Source organism: Electrophorus electricus, chromosome 8 (genome assembly GCF_041902795.1).
Source record: "Electrophorus electricus isolate QZ-2024a chromosome 8, ASM4190279v1, whole genome shotgun sequence".
NCBI lineage: Eukaryota > Metazoa > Chordata > Actinopteri > Gymnotiformes > Gymnotidae > Electrophorus > Electrophorus electricus.
Window position 1 is genome coordinate 1,407,501 of NC_137504.1, and position 22,500 is coordinate 1,430,000.

The 22,500-nt window shown below is 46.2% G+C and overlaps 2 protein-coding genes across 5 annotated transcripts in view; both read right to left on the reverse strand.

Annotated features, from left to right (window-relative positions):
* The window catches only part of agxt2 (alanine--glyoxylate aminotransferase 2), a 10,713-nt gene extending 244 nt beyond the window's left edge, over positions 1–10,469 (reverse strand). The window contains exons 1-14 of one of the 2 annotated variants that reach the window (XM_027021572.3): positions 10,306–10,469; positions 7,439–7,518; positions 6,897–7,087; positions 5,995–6,118; positions 5,615–5,709; positions 5,334–5,427; positions 4,726–4,819; positions 4,230–4,330; positions 3,637–3,729; positions 3,329–3,461; positions 2,318–2,406; positions 2,021–2,170; positions 1,403–1,501; positions 1–384 (exon numbers count right to left, since the gene is read on the reverse strand). The exon at positions 1–384 is cut by the window's left edge and continues 244 nt beyond it. In XM_027021572.3, the coding sequence (XP_026877373.2) occupies positions 283–384; positions 1,403–1,501; positions 2,021–2,170; positions 2,318–2,406; positions 3,329–3,461; positions 3,637–3,729; positions 4,230–4,330; positions 4,726–4,819; positions 5,334–5,427; positions 5,615–5,709; positions 5,995–6,118; positions 6,897–7,087; positions 7,439–7,518; positions 10,306–10,396 (1,536 nt within the window). In that variant the 5' untranslated portion in view covers positions 10,397–10,469 and the 3' untranslated portion in view covers positions 1–282. The remainder of the gene's footprint in view (positions 385–1,402; positions 1,502–2,020; positions 2,171–2,317; positions 2,407–3,328; positions 3,462–3,636; positions 3,730–4,229; positions 4,331–4,725; positions 4,820–5,333; positions 5,428–5,614; positions 5,710–5,994; positions 6,119–6,896; positions 7,088–7,438; positions 7,519–10,305) is intronic. The other variant, XM_027021574.3, reaches the window with a different exon arrangement.
* A 244-nt stretch (positions 10,470–10,713) lies between these two features.
* Positions 10,714–22,500, reverse strand: part of prlra (prolactin receptor a) — a 26,931-nt gene continuing 15,144 nt past the window's right edge. For all 3 annotated transcript variants that reach the window (XM_035527597.2, XM_035527598.2, XM_035527599.2), the window contains exons 5-9: positions 18,591–18,757; positions 16,876–17,017; positions 16,216–16,312; positions 15,820–15,889; positions 10,714–14,202 (exon numbers count right to left, since the gene is read on the reverse strand). In XM_035527597.2, coding sequence (XP_035383490.2) covers positions 13,354–14,202; positions 15,820–15,889; positions 16,216–16,312; positions 16,876–17,017; positions 18,591–18,757 — 1,325 coding nt within the window. In that variant the 3' untranslated portion in view covers positions 10,714–13,353. The remainder of the gene's footprint in view (positions 14,203–15,819; positions 15,890–16,215; positions 16,313–16,875; positions 17,018–18,590; positions 18,758–22,500) is intronic.

Here is a 22,500-nt window from a genome sequence, read left to right on the forward strand (position 1 = left end):
ATGGCATCTACACCCGACTGATCTAGCAGGAATACGGCAGTAAGCCCAGTATTGGTCCGTCCTCTCGAGGGTGGCTCTGGGTCAGCGTTCAGTGGTCAGTGTTCGGGCCCGGTACTGAACTGTCCTAATAAGAGGAAAAGGGCAGGTGTGGAGGTGATCTGGAAGAGAGCCAGACTAAGCTGACATTTCCAGAGGCGATTTATCTTTTCCAGTGGAAGGGGACAGTTAACGGGGTGGATTGGAAGCAGGACTGGTCAGGTAGGGTCTGACGCTGGTTCCTGCTCATCTTCTCTCTGTGTAGTTCTGCAGAGCCTGGTCAAACACAGCCAAGAAGAAGTCTGCGTCCGCTTTAGTGACGCACAAGGGTGGCTTAAGACGGAAGACCTGTGAGGGGAGGAGAGAGAGATGGAGAGCAGCAAGACCATGCAGAGCCATGGGATTGAAGGAGAAGGAGAGAAAAAAAACAAGTGTAGAAATTGAATTCTCTCTTGAACGGACTCAGCAGCCTTGGATTAAATCAGGTCCATTTGACACACAGTCCTGAGAGTAGCAGTAGGTTTGTATCCAAGGGAACCAGATCTAAAATCACTAGAGTAATCTAGGAAGTGTGCTAGTGCAATCCAATTACACTAGCTTTTCAGTTACTTCCGTATAAAGGCTACATACTGAGGAGGACTAGTGTGTTCCTGTCTGACAGACTGAATACTAATATGCTGTGGGCAGTGGTGTCTCAGTGGTCAAGGTACTTAACTTAGCAGTGGTGGGACTTCCAATTACAAGTTGCCACTGTTGGTCCCTGAGCAAGACCCTTAACCCTCAGTTACTCCAGTTGTACTCAGTCATAATTGTAAGTCGCATTGGATAAAAGCGTCAGCTAAATGCCGTAAATGTAAATATATTGATTCCTCTGTTCTGACTGTTGGTGTGACCTGACTGATGATAAAGTCCACCTGGCCATGTGTGTTCTCTCGTGTCCTGCAAGTCATTATGGTGCAGTTTAAATGTCTGGGATAATCTAGTTCATCTTTTTTCTCCTGTAGCGTGTTCTCTTTCATATCATCACAGTTGTCTGGGCTCCAGTCCTGCGGTCCGACTGCTCGGCCAGCTCTAGTGATGCCACAGCCACTATCTGGGACAGTGTTGCAGGATAAGACACTTACACCGACTCTTACACACTAGACAGGAACGTCAGCGTGTGCAAGTCTGGTCTTAAGACCTGTTCAGATGGCATGTCAGATTCTCTCTCCCTATTGCCTTTCAACTCCATGGGTTGATGTTTGCTTAGTGGTCATTTTTAATCCAGTAGATAATCTGATGTAGATCTGAGTGTGTGTGTGTGTGAGAGAAACATCTGTAGGGCAGAGAATTGACTTCCGAGGTCGTTGCCAGATAGCGAGCCTACCTGTGCATAGTTTCCTCCTTTCCCGATCAGCACTCCCATGTCCTTGGTGTCTTCAAAAATCTCATCCATGTGCTCAGGTGGAAGAGGGTCTCTGCTCACCTGTAAGCGGACAGGTACGTCAGAGGCGGGCCGCCTCCGTCTGCTGCCTAATCTGTCTGTTCGCTGTGTAAACAAGCTTTATGTCTGAATATTTTTGTGTTGTGTTGATGTTTGTTTTTTCACAGCGACAGGCTCTCAGTCACATCAGAGGCATACAGGAGGACAGTCAGGTCCAAGTTTGAATCACACTGAAGAAGTTTCCCTTTTCTGATTTTATCCCACAAAATCACTGACAGAAAATCATCAGGCCAAAGACCTAAAGATGTTTTAACTGGTGCCAACACCTGACCCGAATGTCAAGTAAGGTCTTTCTGACCTGAATGTCAGGATGTCTGGTTACTTGTTACAGAGGATTCATAAACCAGAGATTTTCTCTCTCTCACACACACACACACACACACACACACACACACACACACACACAGACACACACACACACACAGACACACAGACAGTAAACCATGCTGGAGATGCCTAGATTCTTGTTTCTAAAACGTTCAATAACCTGTCCTCACTCACTTTATCTTTAACCATCTCCACGCCAATCATCAGGCCTTTCCCCCGGACGTCACCAACGATCTCGTGCTTGTCCCTCAGTTTGGCCAGCTGCTCTAGCAGGTACGTGCCGACCTCCTCACACGTCTCCTGAAGACCATCCTCTTTGATCACCTTACGAAGACGCCGCACGTTTGCATGGTTTATAAAACACAGACCATGTAGCTGACATGAACCTGTATGCCCAACAAACCAGATTAACTCATACAGTGGTAATTATAGCACGGGTACGTTATGAGATCTAAACTGTGGCGCACTCACGTCCAGCACCGAGGAGGCGACCGCGCAGGAGAGAGGGCCTCCTCCGAACGTGTTGAAGTGAAGTCCCTTCCCAAACGAGCGGGCAATCTCTGCAAAAACGGGCATACGAGCACGGCGCAGGTTAAAACGCCACTCACGATCACAAACAACTCAGTCAGCAAAGACCTTACACGAGGAGGTTAAGGCTGCGTCCGCAGTAATAAACCTTGTATGGTCCTTCAGCAGCTCAAGTGGAGTGAACGGAACAAAAGCAGCTTGAATAGGAGACAGGGTCTGTGTGCCTGGACAAGCTAACACAGGGTGTGTCGTAAGCCGTCTCATCGAGACCTCCAAAAACAGGTCAAAGTATGTGATGAGTCTGGTCACAGCGTGCTCGTAAGTCTGATCAGTCATAGCAACCATACCACTTCCCTACCCTATGGGTAATAACGCTGCCCCCCCGGGGCAAGTCTTGGCATGTCCTTCAGCAGACTTCCAGCCCTAAGTTCGCCAGCCTCTTAACGTGACTGAAAACTGGAAGTCTAATGGAAATTGTAACTGTGACGTCTGTGAACTCTACGCGATAAGTCACTACGTACGCTGTCTGAGCTTCAGGTAGCACAGAGGTTTCCCTGAGAGGATATGACAGTGTTGCAAATCGTACTGAAATGAACGCATCTCTAACCCTAGCCAGCTTTGAGATCTCCTCCTTGGCTGTACACGCGGTGTTGGTTCTCCGTCCTCTGACCGTTCGTCAGTGTTCAGTATATATGCTCAGAGGGCTGAACCCAGCAGTACTGATGATGTGTGCAAGAACCGCAGAAACTGGCCAGTGATGAAGAGAGTGTGTGAACACACCGGTTAGAGTCTGGAACTGCACACAACATGCACCATAAAAATAGGAGCGCCCGGTAAAGGGTGAGGTAGAGCTGTCTGATAAAGTGGTAGGTGAGTGTCTCGCGTCTTGGCAGTAATAAAAGGTACTTTGTCTGAAAACCCGGCAACTTAGAAAGAGGAAGGCGGTGGATTCACCTTCAGTAGTCACCACAGCTCCCATCGGGAATCCATTAGCTATGCCTTTCGCCATGGTAACCATGTCGGGAATTACATCATGACCCTGGAAGCCCCAATAGTGACTTCCTGTGCGAGCGAAACCAGTCTGTACCTGATACAGGCATAACATTGGTTAAGTAATTAATTAATTAAGCACAATCATTGACATTAACAACCGTCTAACAGGTATACAGTAGTCAGTCAGCAGGCGTTGTTACTGGATGATGTGATGAGACAGCTGTTCGTTAACTAAGTAAATGGTTCTCTGAGCAGGTGTGTGTTCCTACCTCGTCAGCGATGCAGATCCCACCCTTCTCCCGCACCAGCTTGTACGCATCTCTCAGGAAATTCCTGGGGTACTGGACCACTCCTCCTACTCCCTGTTAAAAGAGGACGGTGTAGTCAGAACATAAAGATGTAGTCCACAACATTTTGTTACTGAAGAATCACTGATTAATAATCCAGATTAATAATCCAGGTGGTTGTGCTGGGCACCAGTTGGTTGCTGAGCGTGTACCCCCGGCAACCTCCATCCTGGGTGTGTACGTTCAATGGGCACTAAGCCATCATACCAGTAGCCGTGGTTCAAACCAGACATTTCTGCAGGACACGTCCTTGTGTGTTTCTGGTGACGTACCCCTGTAGCACTACCACTCTTTACTGTGGGATTCCTGATTTAACTGAGAGCTACATCTGCTAGAAGAATCTGAGTGCGTTTGTTTATGATTGTGTGTTTCCATAACAACCAGAACTGCATCATCCCCCAGCCAACTGAACATTCATGACTTCTCGGGCTTCACATGTGCCGTTTCTCCCTGTAGCCCATCGGTCTTGGTTAGTGTGGGCAGGCTTGGCAAGCAGGGTGCTGAGGTGTGCCAACCTGGATGGGCTCTGCGAACAACCCTGCGATTTGGTGGGGCACACAGGTGGCAAACACTTCCTTCAGCTGATCGATGTATTTGTTATTGGCCAGACACTGACCTGTGTGATGACAAAAAATATACATGCACATGCTGAGGGGAAGTGAATTCAGCAAGATAAATTAACCACAGCCAGATTCTGTGTGAGGGGGCGGGGCAGGGGCAGTGTGAATGCTGTGTGAGGGGGCGGGGCATGGGAGGTGTGAACACTGTTTGCATTGCAGGAGAGGGAGAGAGAATGATCACTGATCAGGTGACCTGAGGTTAATGTGCACTGGAATGCGAGCACTTAACTAAGGTTGGAAAATTATTAAACTGTAAGGTGTGTGTGTGTGTGTGTGTGTGTGTGTGTGTGTGTGTGTGTGGAGAGATAGTGTGTGCCTTTGCATGGACAAAGGGAAAGTGAAAGTGTTGTGTATATATGTGTGTGTGTGTGTGTGAGAGAGAGAGTTGTACCTGGGGAACAATTGCATTCTCGGGTAGTCTGAACAGGAGAATCTCGACAGTGACTTCCTCCCCATGGTCCCCTAAACACATCAGGACACATGGTCTAAAGAAAAGAAAACCCATATAGAAACCAGCTATAAATGCAAAAGACCACACACACACACACACACACACACACACACACACACACACACACACACACACACACACACCCCTCAGCCCCCACAACACACACACACACACACACTGTACTGTACTTGGATTCTGACTCAGGCTTTCAAGACTTTTAGAGGTAATAACAGGAAACTATGAGTCAGGCTTTCAACATTAAAAACACACACTGATCAGAAATAAAGACCAAAGCTAGAGGTTGACATATACAGTGATTCTGGGTTTGGTTTGGCAAGGTAAAACCAAAAAGCCATAATGTTCCCACCCATATAGGAGCCACATAGACGTTTCAACTGCCTGGAAAACCTTGACAGCCTGGTGGAAACCCTAATGAGAAGCTGGTGTCCACAGATCCAGCGTGCTGTGTACACGCCCCCAGGAGCGGCATGGAGGCGGTGCAGGGAGATGGACGTCGAATATTATATCACAACAGGAGTGGCACGTACGGAATGACAGCCCTGCCCGGAGGTCACTGGGAACTTGTAGGCTGCGTTGGAGGTGAGGTCAATGGTCATCCCACTCCCGCCGTGGTACGCACCTCTACAAAACACACCACACTGCTCAACATCTCAGCAGACTGGCATTAATGTTGGTGGCTGACTGCGAAAGCACACACTGCTGTAGTGTAACAGTAAATACTGCATTACGTCTCATATTTTACCCAGATCCATAATTGTAATTATTATCAGTTCTAATAGTTAGAAGGTAAAGACGTCCCTGTTCTGACCGTAGTGTGGTGATGGCGTAGTTGCCAGTGTGCAGACGTGCCATGAGCAGAGCCAGGTCATTGGCCTCTGAGCCACTGTTTGTTAGATAAACTACCTGGAAAAAGGCCAGGAACACACACACACACACACACACACACACACACACACACACACACACACACACACACATTTAAAAAAACATTTCAAACAGAACAAACTCCCACATGCCAGTTTCCTCTTCCCAGACAGAGATCCCTCACCTCCCCCAGTTTTCCCAAACACTATCTTCCCAAACACATGCTGTGAACTACACCTGCGTGGTGCTCCCACAGAGCATTTAGTAGAGAGAGTGGAGGGAGAGTATGAGAGGGTGTAATGGAGTGTGAGAGAGTATTAGTACCCTGAGGGGCTCTGGCAGATGGGAGGTGAGTTTCTCAGCATACTCCTGAATCTGAGGGTGGACGTAGATGGCTGAGGTGTGCCACAAACGCCCCAGCTGTTTCTCTGTAGCTTCTCTCACTTTCCTGAAAGCGCGCATACACACTTACTTTAGTTCTTAAAGTTTTTTTCTTAATGTCTTTTTACATAGACATATTTTTACATTGCTATAACAACCTCACTTCCACACACTGCAGTTGCTATAACAACTACATCTTCATTTACATTTACGGCATTTAGCTGACGCTTTTATCCAAAGCAACTTACAATTATGACTGAGTAGAACGTGAGTAATTGAGGGTTAAGGGTCTTGTTCAGGGGCCCAACAGTGGCAACTTGGTGGGGCTTGAACCAGCAACCTTCTGATTACAAGTACCTTAACCACTGAGCTACCACTGCCCCAGACCCACTATGGTTGCTATAACACCACCACCACAGAGCTTCTGCATTTTAAAAGGTGCCATGTAAAAACGAGTCCTCACATGAATCAACATCACTTTGTCTAAAGTTAAAACTTTTACTGTTGCACACTACATTGACATTTTGTAAGGATGAAATCTTTGTTTTTTTGTGCATCTCCCAAGCATGTATATAAGCAGAAACTGAAACGATATTCCGTCAGGACAAATAGATTTATTCACCTCTACCAATGAACTCTTGGACTATGGCCTGTCTGTGTAATCGTGCTCTTTTCTGTCCTTGTCAAAGAAGTAATCAGAATGCTACCATCGGTCCTGTTGATCCCCCCACCCCACTCTTACAGCATGTGAGGACCTCTGTTGTCTCTGAAAACACAACCATGGATGGGACACAACCACCTCAAGGTGTGTGTGTGTGTGTCCAGGAGTGGGTTATGGGTCTTACGGGTGACAGTGCCCCACACTGACAGTGGCAACCCCCGCAAACATGTCGAGGTAGCGTCTGCCGTCCATATCCCATAGCCACTGCATGTAGCCGTGGTGGATGAAGACAGGTCTCTGGTAGTACGTCACCTTCGTGGTCATGGGATTGCACTTGTGCTGGCGGATCTGTAGCAAGCGCTCCTTAGACATGCCCTGTTGGAGAGCAAACACACACAGTCTCCACTGATTTGGGTTTTGCTCCCAGCAATATGGTGCTTTTATATTGCATACTGTTGTCATGTCTTTACACACCAACAGAGCAACTCCTCACCTTTAATTTAGGAATGTATCAAAAATTGCCAATGTGTTTTGTTTTTAGTGGCAATTTACTTTGGTGTTAAGTTACATTATAAGAGGAAGAATGATTCTGTGTTTGCTAAAGACTTCTGGCTCCTGAACAATAATGTGTCAAGTACCGATACTATAACTTCTATTGGTAAGAAGAAATGACATTTCCAGGATTCCTGTGGCAAGTATTGGTTGTGCACCATCTGTCTGGTTTACCTGGTAGGGCTCAGGCTTATAATCACATGGAGGCATCTGTACTGATGACTGGTCCATCACTGCCTTTTGACATAATGCACCTGAGCAGACACATTTAGAGGCCGTTATCCAATCAAAGAGCAGAGCTACATTTAGAGGCCGTTATCCAATCAAAGAGCAGAGCTACATTTAGAGGCCGTTATCCAATCAAAGAGCAGAGCTACATTTAGAGGCCGTTATCCAATCAAAGAGCAGAACTACATTTACAGGGACACTGTAGCCTGTGGTGATATAATGTAGTTACTGGGAATGACTGTTGTAAAGGAATGCTATACCATGCGGGAATGACTTGTGCTGTTGCTGTGAACAGCACTTTCCACCTAAAGCTATCTGACAAGGTGGAGCTGCAGGGACCATGCAGACCACTGGAACAGCGAAAACCAGTAACAGCACACTTCCAGTTTCCAGTTTCTCACAAAGGAAATGTGTTTTCTTCTTCTTCGGCACTCGGTTTAGTCTTTTGCAGACCTTTTGAGACAAATTCTGAGAAGCAGTGTGTTCTGAGATGACATTCCACACCAGTGTTGAGCCTGGATGTGGTTTATCCGGACGCTCTCCTTTGATCCGTCAGCTTTTGTTTTTTGGCTGCTGCATCGCTTATCACATCATGCTCAGGAAACCTTCGGAACAGCCGTTTGTGTAAAGCGCGGGACGACAGACATTTGGGAGACGCTAGAAGTGGCACACTGATCATTAACCATCATGCCAGGTTAGAAGTCATTTGGAGAGGGGGGAGGAGGGTCATGCTAGTCGTTTGGAGCCACTGTGAGGACATCCCAGTCAAACCTGCGGCACGATGAAGGCGATCCTTAATACATATTTATGTTAATACATATTAATACAGATATTGACTAGAGATTTGCTAAGCATATGCAAGTGGTCTAGAGCTTGCTGTCTAAATAAAGACTGTCTCCCATCGTTCCAAATGTGACTGCATAGTACACGATTCATCCAGAAATCCCAGACTGTGATAACTGAAGCATGATTCCAGATTCTCTCTAGAGGCAGATGGAATAACCCGATCAACTCGACAGGGAGAGAACGAAGAGTGGAGAAGGGGTTGTGTGTTCCCTAATGCTGCACATAATGCACATACTTATTATTTTAACTGTTGCACTGTTTGCTTGCTGTTTATTTCTTTTGGGCAGAATGGAGCACAGGACCGTACAAATGTTTACAGTAACATTGCCGTTAACGTAGCTGCCAGTAAAATGTAGATAGATACTACGTCTTTCAGACACCATAAAAATGTCATTTAAAGTTGCATAAGTAGTCCATGTTGCTATTAGGAGTTGTTCATGAAACCAGTAGAACCTGTACACTTCTCCAAAGTTATGTAAATGTGCAGGGGCATGTTGAAACACCACATGCTTTCTGTCCACATCTAATTTTATCTGGTGAGTCAACTTTTAAAATATATTCATTTGTATTTTCCTAGTAGTGGTTTACCACGATGAAAGATTTTATTTGATATCATATGCTGTCAATTATGGGGAATTTTCTAAGTGATCCACCAGCAATGGCAACCTTGGACTAAAGACCTCCAGCTGTTCAGATGGTGTGGCAACATCAGACAGTAGCTGGAAATACAGGAGGATCTTGAAAACATGAGCATGACACTCAGGGGAGGAGCTTATCATCTTAAACTGTGACTTAAATTCAGTCTGATTAACTGACCTTGCTTCTGATTTTCTGACCTTGCCTCTGATAAACTGTGGGCGCAGTCATGCACATCATGTTTGGTCAAGTGATCATTTTAAATAAGTAGTCTATCGTTCTGGTGTCTTGAATTTGACTCATGATTTAATTTGCTTTACGAACCAGATGAGTTTGGATTCATTTTAGTTTACTAATAGTCAGATCTGTCCTGGTTTCATGGAATACTTATGATTCAATTCAGTTGACTGAGTTGATCACTTTGGCATTCAATTATTTGATAATGCCACAAACCCCTTAATTTTTGTGCTGCAATCTAACCTGTTCTGGTTTCATGAGCCATCTATTTCAAATGACCATTTTGTGATGTCTTTTGAATTATTTCATGCTTGAATTTGACTGCTCGACCTCATGACTTTGATGCTCAAATATTTATTAATACTGGGTAAAATTGGTTAATTATCGGTTTACTAATAGCCGGATGCAGTAAGAACACGTTCATTTTTAAAATAATGCTTCAGTAAAATGACGCACTATTTAAAATGACCAGGTGTTATAATTACATTTGATTGGTTCGTGTGATGAATATAATATTTGCTAAAGGAAAATCACTTATTATTTACAAGGCAAAGTTTGCAAGTAGTCTGATCAATGTTGAACTGTTATTTGTTGGTTTTCTGAGTTTCGTATATCGGACCCTGCCGTTCTTCACAGGACCGGTTAGTGTAGTTTGACCATTTCACCTCCGGTACAGATGAATATTGGCGCTGGTCCATTTTACTAGTGGCGGCCTCAACATTTACATTTACGGCATTTAACCGCATTTTGATTAAAGCAGACTCGGTTTACCGCACTTGTATTTAAAAAGGGCTTTTTAAACCCGTATAAAATAAGAGTTTTGCTGTTTAGAAATGGACTTTCTTCCTAACTATAGCATTTCTGGAATATTTTAAACGCCCCAAAAGCAGCTAACCGTGCAGTACCTAAGAAAACTGTAGCTGCACAAACTTTTTGGTTGTTTGCGGTCAAGTTCGCCCAGCAAAAGACAAAAGAGAGGCTCCCCCAGACGACCACGGCAGACGTCCCCACACCAATCCATGATAAACTCTGCAAAACGGAAACGCCTCTACCCACTAGCTTACGTTTAGGTGCATGTGACGTTAAACACTTACCACTCGACCGATGGAAATTCATTACAGAACCGACTGCTTTCCATATGCCGTTTTTCCGGGACAAACATGGAGCGTTAGTTCGGGTAAACATGGTTTGCGTTTTCAGCTGCAGGTTTCTTTAACTCTGTCAGTACGTTTTCAGTGGGAGAGATTTCTTGGACACATTTACTGCTTGGGTGGAGAACGCCGTCCACCAATGATAAGGGAGGGTAACGTCTGCTCCAATCATGGCGTAACGGAGAGACCGCGGGGTGTCGGGGCTCCGGGGACGGAGTTCAGAACCGGAGAGTCGATTCCGCAAACAAGAACTTCGCATCCTTATTGAGAATGAATCTAGTTACCGTACACTCACGTCATTGATACAATATGCACTATTAATATAAGCCACGCACACGGATTTTTAAAAATTAGTTTTTATTTGTTATTCTAAGCCATTAAAAAGTGTAAGAGGAGAAAACCTTAACCAACAGGACTGTATCGCCAACAATTCACTAAAAAAATACAACCAGGGAAATACAGTCTGGCTAAACACAGCATCCCTAAAAAGAGAAGGAAAAGTCTGTCTGAAAGATGACAAGAGTCGGAGAGATTTCATTCATATGTTAACAAAATCAAACATGGAATTTAGCCAAGCTTGTACTGGGACGAGAAGCCAAAGGAAAGCCACTAGACAGAGACAGAGACAGAGACACAGACAGACAGACAGACAGACAGACACACACACACACACACACTCACACACACACACACACACACACACACACACACACACACACACACACACACACACTCACACTCACACACACACACACACACACTCCTTCACTCTAACAGCAGTGCCCTAGATGAGTCGCTCCACTTCCCTCAGCTCTACCTCGGAGTTTCGTGTCTGCTCTGCAGAATAATTCAAAATCAAACAGAATCCTTTTTTTGTAAAAGGGTCGTAAATCACTGTGCAGAACTAAAGTGGGAATCTGAAGGACACAGAAGTGAAGCCAGACTAAAATGTTTCATAAACTGTGAGCTTTGTGTTCATTTTCCTGATATTGACTCACTTTTATGAATTAAACATGTAGTAGCTTAATTATTTCTGAAGATGTTTACAGCACACACACACAGTTCATACATCGTATAACTGATCTGTCTGGCCTGTTCTAATGAACAGATATAAAAAGTAGTTATAGTCACTGATTTTGGGTAAATTTTAAAATCTGAATATAAACATCTGTAATAAATAACTCTTTTAGAAAAATATCTTGTGATGAATCTTTAAATGTAATCTTTACTCTGATATTTCATTCATTGAGGCAATATCATTGTTGCCCAAAGAAATAATCGTTTCTAACTGATGATAAACGTGAGTCTAGGGAGTATAACAATGACATTATGGCCAAGTGACAAAAACTGTTAGTCTCAGACTAGCAATCAGATTCAGAAAAGAAGAACAGCAAAAAATCTCTGGTATGTAGATCACATTCTTTCAAAATGTGAAAATGAATGAGAAACAAATTGTAAAAGAAAAAGTATTAAAAGAGTATTAAAGAAGGTCTTAGAAAGGTTTTCTTTCAGAGTGTGTTTTTGACGGTGGCCAATTTCTGTGTGGCTTCAGGGTTCCAGGCAGGCTTACTGAAGTATTTACAATATATACATACATTCAGGACTAGTGTCAGTGTGAGTCCCTTCTCCTGAGGCAGGGTATGTCTAAATCTCTCCGGGGGACCGAAACGTGGTTAAAATGTGACATTCTTAGACCACTGAATGGTGCTGTGGTTAATCTGATACCAGGTGGAGATTTTGTTCCAACTCAGACCCAACACACTCAGTTTTAATGTTCAGATCCTTCTGAAAACCCTGATTAGATGAGCCATGTGTTAATGGCACAGAATGGTGGTTTGTCTTGATACGGGGATGTTTACAGTGGGGAACACACACTGCACTGTTGAATAACTTGAGGTATAACAAAAAAAGGCTCTGTGGGCTCACCAGTGTGCGGTTTAAGATACACCAGACGTGCACTAGCCCCACACGGACCAGTGCGTGTCCAGTCTGTGTAAGTGTTTCACAGTGCACGCGGAAGGGCTCTGGGCTCTGCTGTTTGGTCCAAATTACCACGCGGGAATCCCTTCTTCCTAACTTAGTGCCCAGCAAAAAAGAAAAAGAAAAATCGTCTCTTCTTGGGGGTTACATGACCCTTCTGATTGGACCTATCATAGCAGAGTGACGCTTCTGATTGGACCTATCATAGCAGAGTGACGCTTCTGATTGGACCTATCATAGCAGAGTGACGCTTCTGATTGGACCTATCATAGCAGAGTGACGCTTCTGATTGGACCTATCATAGCAGAGTGACGCTTCTGATTGGACCTATCATAGCAGAGTGATGCTTCTGATTGGACCTATCATAGCAGACTGGTGGCTTTGGTCTTTGTCTGCTAAATGGAAACATCACGCTGAAACAGGACTCGTTCATGGGGCCAGGCAGAGTGGCAAGGTCTTATATACATTCTGCAAAGAGCAGAAACAAACAAAACAACAAAAACAAAAAAGAGTCAGCCATAAACATGAAGAGAGACTTCTGGTTTTTACCCCTGCTGGGCCCCAAAGATGTCTTCCCCACTCGGAGAGGCAGACGAACCCCTAAGCACTTAATACAATCAAAACTTCTCCCTTATTTATCAGAACAGTGAGTTATGTGGGTTCATTGCCAGCGGCTGCGTTTGGCAGATTTAGGACTCAAGTGTTAGAGTTCAGCGTCCTATGTTACTTAGCAACACCACCACATGCATACAGAAGAGTGAGCGAGTGCCGTTATGAACAGAAACAAAGCCTTTACGTATATATTTGTATCATCGTGATCCTGTATATAATCAGGGGCCAATGTAAGAGCTTTCAGAGGCAAAAAAATCTATTTCATGGTAGTGCTCAAGAGTTTAAAGAGGCCATTAGTTTGTGCTGGAAACCTCCCCACCAAAGAGAGTAGAATTTTCCATTCATTTCTTACTTTGTCCATCTGAGCTAGGAGTTTGCAGCCCAGCAGCAGAGAGGCTGTTAGCACAGCATGGCACTGGCGTCCACGTAGCCGTTGGCGACCAGTCTCAGCCCTTGCTGGAGGGGGCCGGGGGGCTTGCAGGGCTGCATCAGCTCCTGCAGTGCTGTGGGACAGGAACGCTCACCCCGGTCCTGGCCGGGGTCCGCCGCACACGGCCACGCACTGGGCTCCCTCTGCAGCAGTAGCACGTTGTCGGGGATCACGTCACGAATCTTGCTGTAGTCCTCCCCAGCATAGTCTGCGTCGGGACCCCCGGGGTCAGCGAGAGGCCGGAGAAGCAGGACGTTCTCGTGGTCAACCGTCTGCACCTCGACGTATTCAGCCGACTGGGCCTGGGGTTCAGCAAGGGTCGTGGATGCGCCCCTGCCCCCGGGTTTACTGATGTCAGATTCCCCCTGATGGCCATAAGAGCCTGGAGCACACGGAGAGTCGCAGGGGATCTCCAGCACGCTGTGGTAGGCTGCTCTGGCGCCCCCTACCTGCTGCCGCTGGAGGTGGAGTGGAGGGGGGGAGAATGGCGTGGACCAGGCCTCTACCTTTTCCTCCTCCAGGGGCGGGGAGGCCAGCTCGGCCACGCATTGGCCGAGCTGGCGGTCGGCTCCGCCCTTGTCGCCGTCCTCCGCGTACCTCTCTGTCAGCAGGGTGCGGCTGTCGCAGCTGCCTCGGCCCGAGTCGTTGTCTGACGTCCTCGTGGGGGCGAGTGGGTCCTCGTTCTTCACGCCCAGAACCAGCTCCTGCTTTTCCACGTCGTACACCTCCAGGTACTCCACCAGCAGGTCATCATAGCTGCTGGTGGGGGGGAAGTGTTGAGTCACCAGTGCGCTGAACATCTCCTCAGACCTCCCGCTCTGTGCTCGGGAGAGGAGGGGCAGGAAAGAGACTTAGTCAACGGTACAAGCACGTGAAGACATCAACCACACATGCAGGTGTGTTCTCCCCACCCACTGCATTAGAAATGTGGACTTATTACAAAACACCCTGTCGTGGTACAGTTAGACACCACAGGCCACGTGTCGCCATGACACGGTCGTCGTGTTGGCTGTCGTCCAGCTCTTTAACCTAATGACCTGTTGACCTGAAATGACCTGTTGGCTGTTTTTTGTCTTTCTTTTTTTGCTTAAGCAGTTACATTGCTACTTTGAAAGCTTCATGACGCTGATGTGCCACACCCACCACCTCTCAGTGTCACTCTGCTATGCTGAGGATGATCTATAACACCGTTTATATCCAGTCCGCAAGGGGCTCGTGGTCGGAAAATCGCCAATGATGGAATTAGGAAGATTGTGACAAAGGACACAAGGCAACAGATGGGGTACGTCTGTAAAGACACGCCCAACAGATGGGGTACGTCTGTAGACAGGCCCAACAGATGGGGTACGTCTGTAAAGACACGCCCAACAGATGGGGTACGTCTGTAGACACGCCCAACAGATGGGGTACGTCTGTAAAGACACGCCCAACAGATGGGGTACGTCTGTAAAGACACGCCCAACAGATGGGGTACGTCTGTAGACACGCCCAACAGATGGACTACGTCTGTAGACATGCCCAACAGATGGGGTACGTCTGTAGACAGGCCCAACAGATGGGGTACGTCTGTAAAGACACGCCCAACAGATGGGGTACGTCTGTAGACACGCCCAACAGATGGGGTACGTCTGTAAAGACACGCCCAACAGATGGGGTACGTCTGTAAAGACACACCCAACAGATGGGGTACGTCTGTAAAGACACGCCCAACAGATGGGGTACGTCTGTAAAGACACGCCCAACAGATGAACTACGTCTGTAAAGACACACCCAACAGATGGACTACGTTTGTAAAGACACACCCAACTGATGGACTACGTCTGAAGACACACCCAACAGATTGGCTATGTCTGTATAGACACGCCCAACAGATGGACTACGTCTGTAAAGACACACCCAACAGATGGGGTACGTCTGTATAGACATGCCCAACAGATGGACTACGTCTGTAAAGACACACCCAACAGATCAAAGGCACACATGCAACATCGCTGATGAAGTACTGACTCTCCACTGAAGGACCCATGAGGGTGGGTGAAGAATGTTTAGAATAAACTGGGTTGTGAGCATAAATGGCCAGTGAAAACAGCATATATGACAGTAAATAACTGAAGGTGAAACGTGGAGGAACATTAAAGAATTTTACACAGTGAGATACAAAGGTTTCCATCCACAGTGTACGTGTCACATGACTGGCTTGTGCTGAATCTAGTGTGTAAGACCAACAAAACACGAAACCATCCAGCGAACGGAGACCCAAGCAGGCGCAGGAGACCACTAGTGTGATATTTTAGTATCTTGCTCTAAATTGTACGAATGATGATGATGATGATGATGAAGAAGAAGAAGAAGAAGAAGGATGAACTAGAATGGCGTTGTAGTGGCATGTGCATGATTCAGCATGTCATGTGATCAGTGCTGGGGCGTGACGTTACCTTCAGCAGGTGCGGGTCAAAGCCTCTGATCTTTGGTCCAGGAACCGGTGGCAGCAGGCAGTGTTTCACACTACGCACAGAAACAGTCAGTACACAATGATACTGAGCCATATTTCATAAATCATGTTAGGATTCTAGAACACAGATGAAGGTTTTTATAGGGGCACCAGCAGGAGGTTGCTATAGTAACAACAGTACAGCTGTTGAGGACACGTCCTAAATAGTTTTCTACTATGTCTGTACGTGCCCCACAAACATGGCTGCACAGAAATGCAAGACACGTTTTCACAATCCAGTGCTACTCCTCTAAACAACGGCTCGGTTCTGCATGACTGACCCGTGTTCCAGGAATTAGGAAGAGGGTTCATGTTGGAGGTAATCATCTGGGACGTGTACCTGCTCCGTTTAACGTTCACCGTCCACGTCAGAACGAAGAGGAGGAAGCCTGCAAAGACCGCCACTATGATCCACATGGAGTGCTCCCTCAGCATGTCTGGAAAACAGTAGGCAAAGCCACAGAGCCGTCAGCAAGCAGCACGCAGAGCTACAGACAGGACATGGCCAGGTGAGGATTGGTGAGGTGCAGTGAGGTGAGGTGCTGTCAATTAGCACAGGACAATAACGTCACTCCTGGACACGTGTGGTGCCGACTCCACACCTCTACAAGTGTCTGGAGTGATCAGGGTCGTCAGAATAGGGTGGGAACTAACCCCATGTCCAGGGACCAAGCTGGATGATATATATGCCCTAGGTAAGCCTTTCTCTTTTTATCCCTCTCTCTCTCTCTCTCTCTCTGTCTGTAACATGTAGTCGGCTAACAAACGCCCATGTGTGGTAAATGCGCCGTGTGTACTGATGCCAAAAATCCCAAATGTTCCAGGCGTGTTTTCAGGGCATGATTTAATTCTCACGCTCCAGCAAACAGAAATAAGTTTAGTCTAAATATTGCAGGCCAATTTTTAACCAGGTCAGGATGTCACAAAGTTTCCATTTAATGGAGGTAAACAAACGCTTGTTGACATGATGACGTGGAGTTAGGAGATGTGGGAGGCTCACAGTCGGGGATCTGCACATAGGCAGGGCTGGTCCATTCACTCCAGAAGCCGTGGTCCGGTTTACAGCGCACCTGGACTGCGTACTCCCGGCCAGACAGCAGGCTGAAGATGTTATAGCCCTTCTGCATGCCTGCGTTGTACTCCTGTACACACACACACACACACACACACACACACACATGCATGCATACAGTCAGGGGATCAAGCAGAGTAATGATAGCTCACTGCTGGGTTGTGGCTGGTTTAGTGTGCTAACCTTGCCTGATATCTGCAGTATGAAAACAGAATGACATTAAACAAATCAGAACACTAGCAAACCACACACAATGCAGGGATTAGGTACTGACAGACCAGACTGAGTCCTTCAGGTGTACTGACAGAGCAGATCGAATTCTTCAGAAACACCAAGATAAGCTGCTAAATGTTGTTCTCCATGCAGACGACTCAGTTAGATTTTATCAACAAGTGAGACACTGCCAGTGAAACAGAGAGGTGTGTGGCCCTGCCAGTGAAACAGAGAGGTGTGTGGCCCTGCCAGTGAAACAGAGAGATGTGTGGCCCTGCCAGTGAAACAGAGAGATGTGTGGCCCTGCCAGTGAAACAGAAAGGTGTGTGGCCCTGCCAGTGAAACAGAGAGGTGTGTGGCCCTGCCAGTGAAACAGAGAGGTGTGTGGCCCTGCCAGTGAAACAGAGAGGTGTGTGGCCCTGCCAGTGAAACAGAGAGGTGTGTGGCCCTGCCAGTGAAACAGAGAGGTGTGTGGCCCTGCCAGTGAAACAGAGAGGTGTGTGGCCCTGCCAGTGAAACAGAGAGATGTGTGGCCCTGCCAGTGAAACAGAGAGATGTGTGGCCCTGCCAGTGAAACAGAGAGATGTGTGGCCCTGCCAGTGAAACAGAGAGATGTGTGGCCCTGTCCTCCACTGAAACGGGCCCTGCCTACTGCAGGGTACTGCGTTACCCAAGTGCCCTGTACGGCTACAGGTCTTTGGCAGCCTCCTGTTCACCAAGCCGCCGCCCTGCCGCCCTGCCCACCTGCTCTGGACGGCTGGTGCTCCGGGAAGTGTGTAAAGGGGTTATGACTCTGGAGAAGGCGGTCACTGACCGCAGTGGCTGCAGTGTTTCTAGCCTACAGGGCTCAGGCCAAGTCACAGGCCATGCAGTCAGATGCTTTCTGGGTTGTAAAGGTAAAGTCTGTTATGATTAAAGAGAAAAATTACAAGCTCATTACGGGTGAATCGCCAACGAGTCCATCGATACCAGCACTGTGGTTCCTGAAGGCGTTTCCTGCCACGGAAAGGCGGCAGGCAGGATAACGGCTGGTGCAAAGTTCGGTTTGGTGCAAACAAGTTGTAATCGTTTTGTGTGACAGTTGCCTGTCCTTCCAAGACACTGTGAACAGCGTCTTAAAGGGTTTCAGAAAGTCTGAAATGCATTATGCTTCTGTATGGTCAGAGTGGAACGTCTCCTATCTGGTTCGTAATCCAATATTCTACAGGACACTGATTTTCACCTCTGAAATGTAGCGGAATGCAGCTCACAGCAAACCTACCAGCAAACCTCTGTCTGCACGTCTCCATGCTTACGGCAAGATCACCAACACTGTCTGTCTGTCTGTCTGTCTGTACAGGTCTCTAATGTAACCTCTCTCTCTCTCCTTCTTCTGTCCTTCTCTCATTCTTTTCCTTTTGTTCATCCCTCTCTTCTTTACCTGTACCCACCTCCCAGGTGTCCTGACTCGTCTCTTTGACCCGTAGCTGGTAGACGAGCGTTATCCAGCCAGACTGAGTGTCAGCTGCGAGCGGCTTTTCCCACGACACATGCAGGTAGGGGCCGGGGTCGTCGTCAACCACCAGCACCCGCACATCCTCTGGGGTGTTGGGCTGCACTGTGGGTCAGAGGAAGCGAAAAATGTCACTCCAGCAGAGGGAAAGGGTCAGGGTGCATGTTGTCAATTCCAAACACACATGAGCAGAACAGCAAACATTTTTGCACAACAGTGAACACTTTCTAATTTCTAGCACCTCAATTTCCCTTCTTAATGGACTTTCTGCAAAACAGGAAACCCAGCGATCATTTAGTTACAGAAATCACAGCAAACCACAGCACAATGTCTGTGGCTGCTAGTTACCAGTCCCAAAACACCCCAACACACCCCAATAACACATCCTTACATTGGGCCCAACTTCCTATTGCTTAACCGCTGCCTGCAAATCTACTTCTAAACCAATTGACCATCTGCTACTGGTCAACGACCAATGTTACACAGTCACGCGGGACGATGTTTCCCTCCACCATGCAATCATTTGCTGGTTTAGATCCACCTCCATATTCTCTATTCCTCAATCCCACTGAGGAATTTTGTTCTGCCTTTGGCCAAATTTTCACCCCAATTTAAGACATGCAATTGTGGCATCAGACTGCCAGAACTGCGTCAGAGTCCCTGGAGGTTTTTTTCCCAGGGAAAATATTACTTGCGATACAGATGAACATGTGTGGCTGAGAATCAGAAGCAGAATAGATCAGGCACAGTAAAGCAAAACTGCAAACCTTTGTTTACAAACGCTTTAGAATCGTGCTGTAGTAAGAAACAACCTCATTCCAACCCCAGTTGTGATCTGCTGGCGTTTTGCCTGTGAATGACTCGTGAATATATGTCCATGTTTACCGTTGAACTGCTGTGTTACTGTTTGAGTTAGCTGTGCAGTTTTCCAGCCTGTGTTTACTGTTTTGCATAGACATGAAGAGTTCTGCCAGATGCTTTAATGTGTGCCACAAGCTGCACCGGCTACGTAGAGAATGTAATTACTCTTCTGACCAATGTGGTTAAGCACTTTGAGTAACATCACAAAACATTTTCTTCCTGTCTATATTGGTAATTAATTGAATATTTCCGTCATTTAATAGAACATGTAATGTAGGATATGCAGTAATAATTTAAGTTATAAAAATATGTAACATTTTGCATAACCATGTAGTAATGTGGGTGTTGTGTGTGTTTCCTGCCTCTAGCATATAGGTTATAATGCAGTGAATTAAACTAATAGACTCGTATGTGTGTGTTAAAAGCTTTGAGTAATTTTAAACCATTGCATCTCCAATATGAACTTAAACTTAGAAACAATGACGTTCCAATAAATGGCGGAGCATAGAACATAGTTGCGTAAACGCTTACGTCTATAAAACGATACAGCAGGAACTTAACAGATTCTCAGATTACCGAAGCTTTATTTCACACCCTGGCCGGGATCCAGCCGACACACACGTCCATCACAGCACTCAGCCACACCCCCGATCACAATCACCCACTTATACACCACTCTCACCTGTTCCTCATTCAATAGCACTGCTATCAATCCCCACAGGTGCCCGAGTTCACCTGGTAAGGTCTGTACCTGACTAGAACCTGTGCCAGCCAGACTGAACAACACAGGTGCCCGAGTTCACCTGGTAAGGTCTGTACCCGACTAGAACCTGTGCCAGCCAGACTGAACAACACAGGTGCCCGATCACAGCCTGTGCCATCCTGATTCTCTGCTGCAGCACAGCATCTATACTGCCATCAGTGCTGTGGAGAGATTTACAGTACAGTTTACACACATGGCTAATTATATCAAACACATATGCCATCATTGACCATAAATAAACAAAATTAAAGTCTGGCTTTAGTTTTGGTAATGCTAAAGAATGTTTTTCTAACAAATCAGAGCCAGATGGACAGGCCGTAGCATTTGACCTACTGAAAGTGCGGGCGTGAGGAGTTTGACTAGACACTACCGCTCCTTTAATTCCCAACGCTGGACTTTAGGATATAACTCAGTTTCATGCAGGTGTACACTGACAGTGATCTGAGACTGAAATCGAAATGATAATTAGCCAACGATAATTTGTAGACTTTAGCACAGGGACAGTTTTCCCTACTATCCCATGACTGGAGTAGGCAAACACCAAAATCACCACATCCAATCTCATTTATTAGGTGCTTTTGAGGAATTTCTTAATCAGATCTTATGATACTAAGGTCGCAATGTTCCCTAAGGCACGTTTGACTTGTAACGAGCCCATTAATCTGTTTTCTGAGCAGAGCTACGGAGAAACTGATGCAGAATCAGTTTAGAAACGTCTTTGCTCTTCCAGGTCAGGACTAGGGCACTACTAAACCACAGTGTAAAACAGGATAGTATGTTGGTGTGCCAAGGACTATTTTTAGAATGATAATTTTGTAAAGGGCTCGCTTGGTTAGGTAAGGCCAACGTTAGGTAAGGCTAAATGCAATTAGTGTGTGTGCCAGCAACACAATCTCCTAACGATCTTTCACAGCATGTTTAAATCTTTGAAAATGGAAACAACTTCACCGTGACATTTTTAGAAACCAAAGTGCATGCAGTACGCATTCACACTTCTTTCATGTGCACGTGGGGCTGTAGTTTTGTACAAGGATCTTGTCAACCTAGTGTACGTTCACACGCCACCCCACGTGCACTTGAAAGCAGTGTCATTACGTATAATATCCACTTTATTACAAAAAACCAAATATGTTACATTAGAATGATCTCGTAAGGGCAGAAAAGTCTGCAATTCTGAAATAAACCACTAGAGACTGGAGAACCTGATAGTGAGGGTCTGATAGTGAGGATCTGATAGTGAGGGTCTGATAGTGAGGGTCTGATAGTGAGGGTCTGATAGTGAGGATCTGATAGTGAGGGTCTGAGAGTGAGGGTCTGGTTATGCAGGTCTGATTATGTGGGTCTCATAGTGAGGGTCTGATTATGTGGGTCTGATAGTGAGGGTCTGCAGATTTTCTTGCTTAAGCCATTTATGGTCATAATGATCTGCACATGGCGATCGCCAGAGGAGCCGTCCGCGCGACGCATTTTAAAATACTTCTCAAAGCCTTCAGATCGAGTTGAGCCGTCGTCGTTGCATGAGAAACGACAACAAAGTCACTTTTATATACGGGGTTTGATCTGTTTTGGTCGAAAACATCGCTTGGTGCGCCTTTAATGCTAAACCCAGGGATGTCCTAACAATCTGTCATTTGTTTCTTTTAAAAACATTTTTGACGCTGGTTATCCGGTCGCAAAAGACAAACCCCAAACGAATAACCAGTTTATAACTGCTGTTTGCGAACAAGTACATTCAGGTAGTTTTAACCATCGTCACGTCACGTCACCTCTGCAGCCGTTATTTCCGTGTTCTAGTATTTGTAGTAAATGGACTAAAATCACATATCCGTTAACATGCAAATCCTGTCGGGCATGACTAGAGTCGTTCTCCTGTTCTCCGGCTATCCTGCAGTGGAAATGAGCGCCGTAATACAATAGCGCCAGTTCGACTACGTCTGCGACACTTCTGCGTCACCGTAGCGTCTGTTGATGCGATAGCGGTTTCTAAATATACCGAGTACGTCGCCTGAAGATCTCTGCAGGCATGGAGGGACCTCCAGCCTCCCCGTCGTGAGGAAGATGGAACTGTCAACACCCTGATCAAAGCAAGTATAACAACAGCCTGACTAGTTTACACACCTCAGCGTGTGTTGTCAGCTGAAAATAAACAGGTAAATAGGAAAAGAATGAAATTATTTTAAAATAATTAAACATTTAAATAAAGCAAAAATAATTTAAGTTAAAT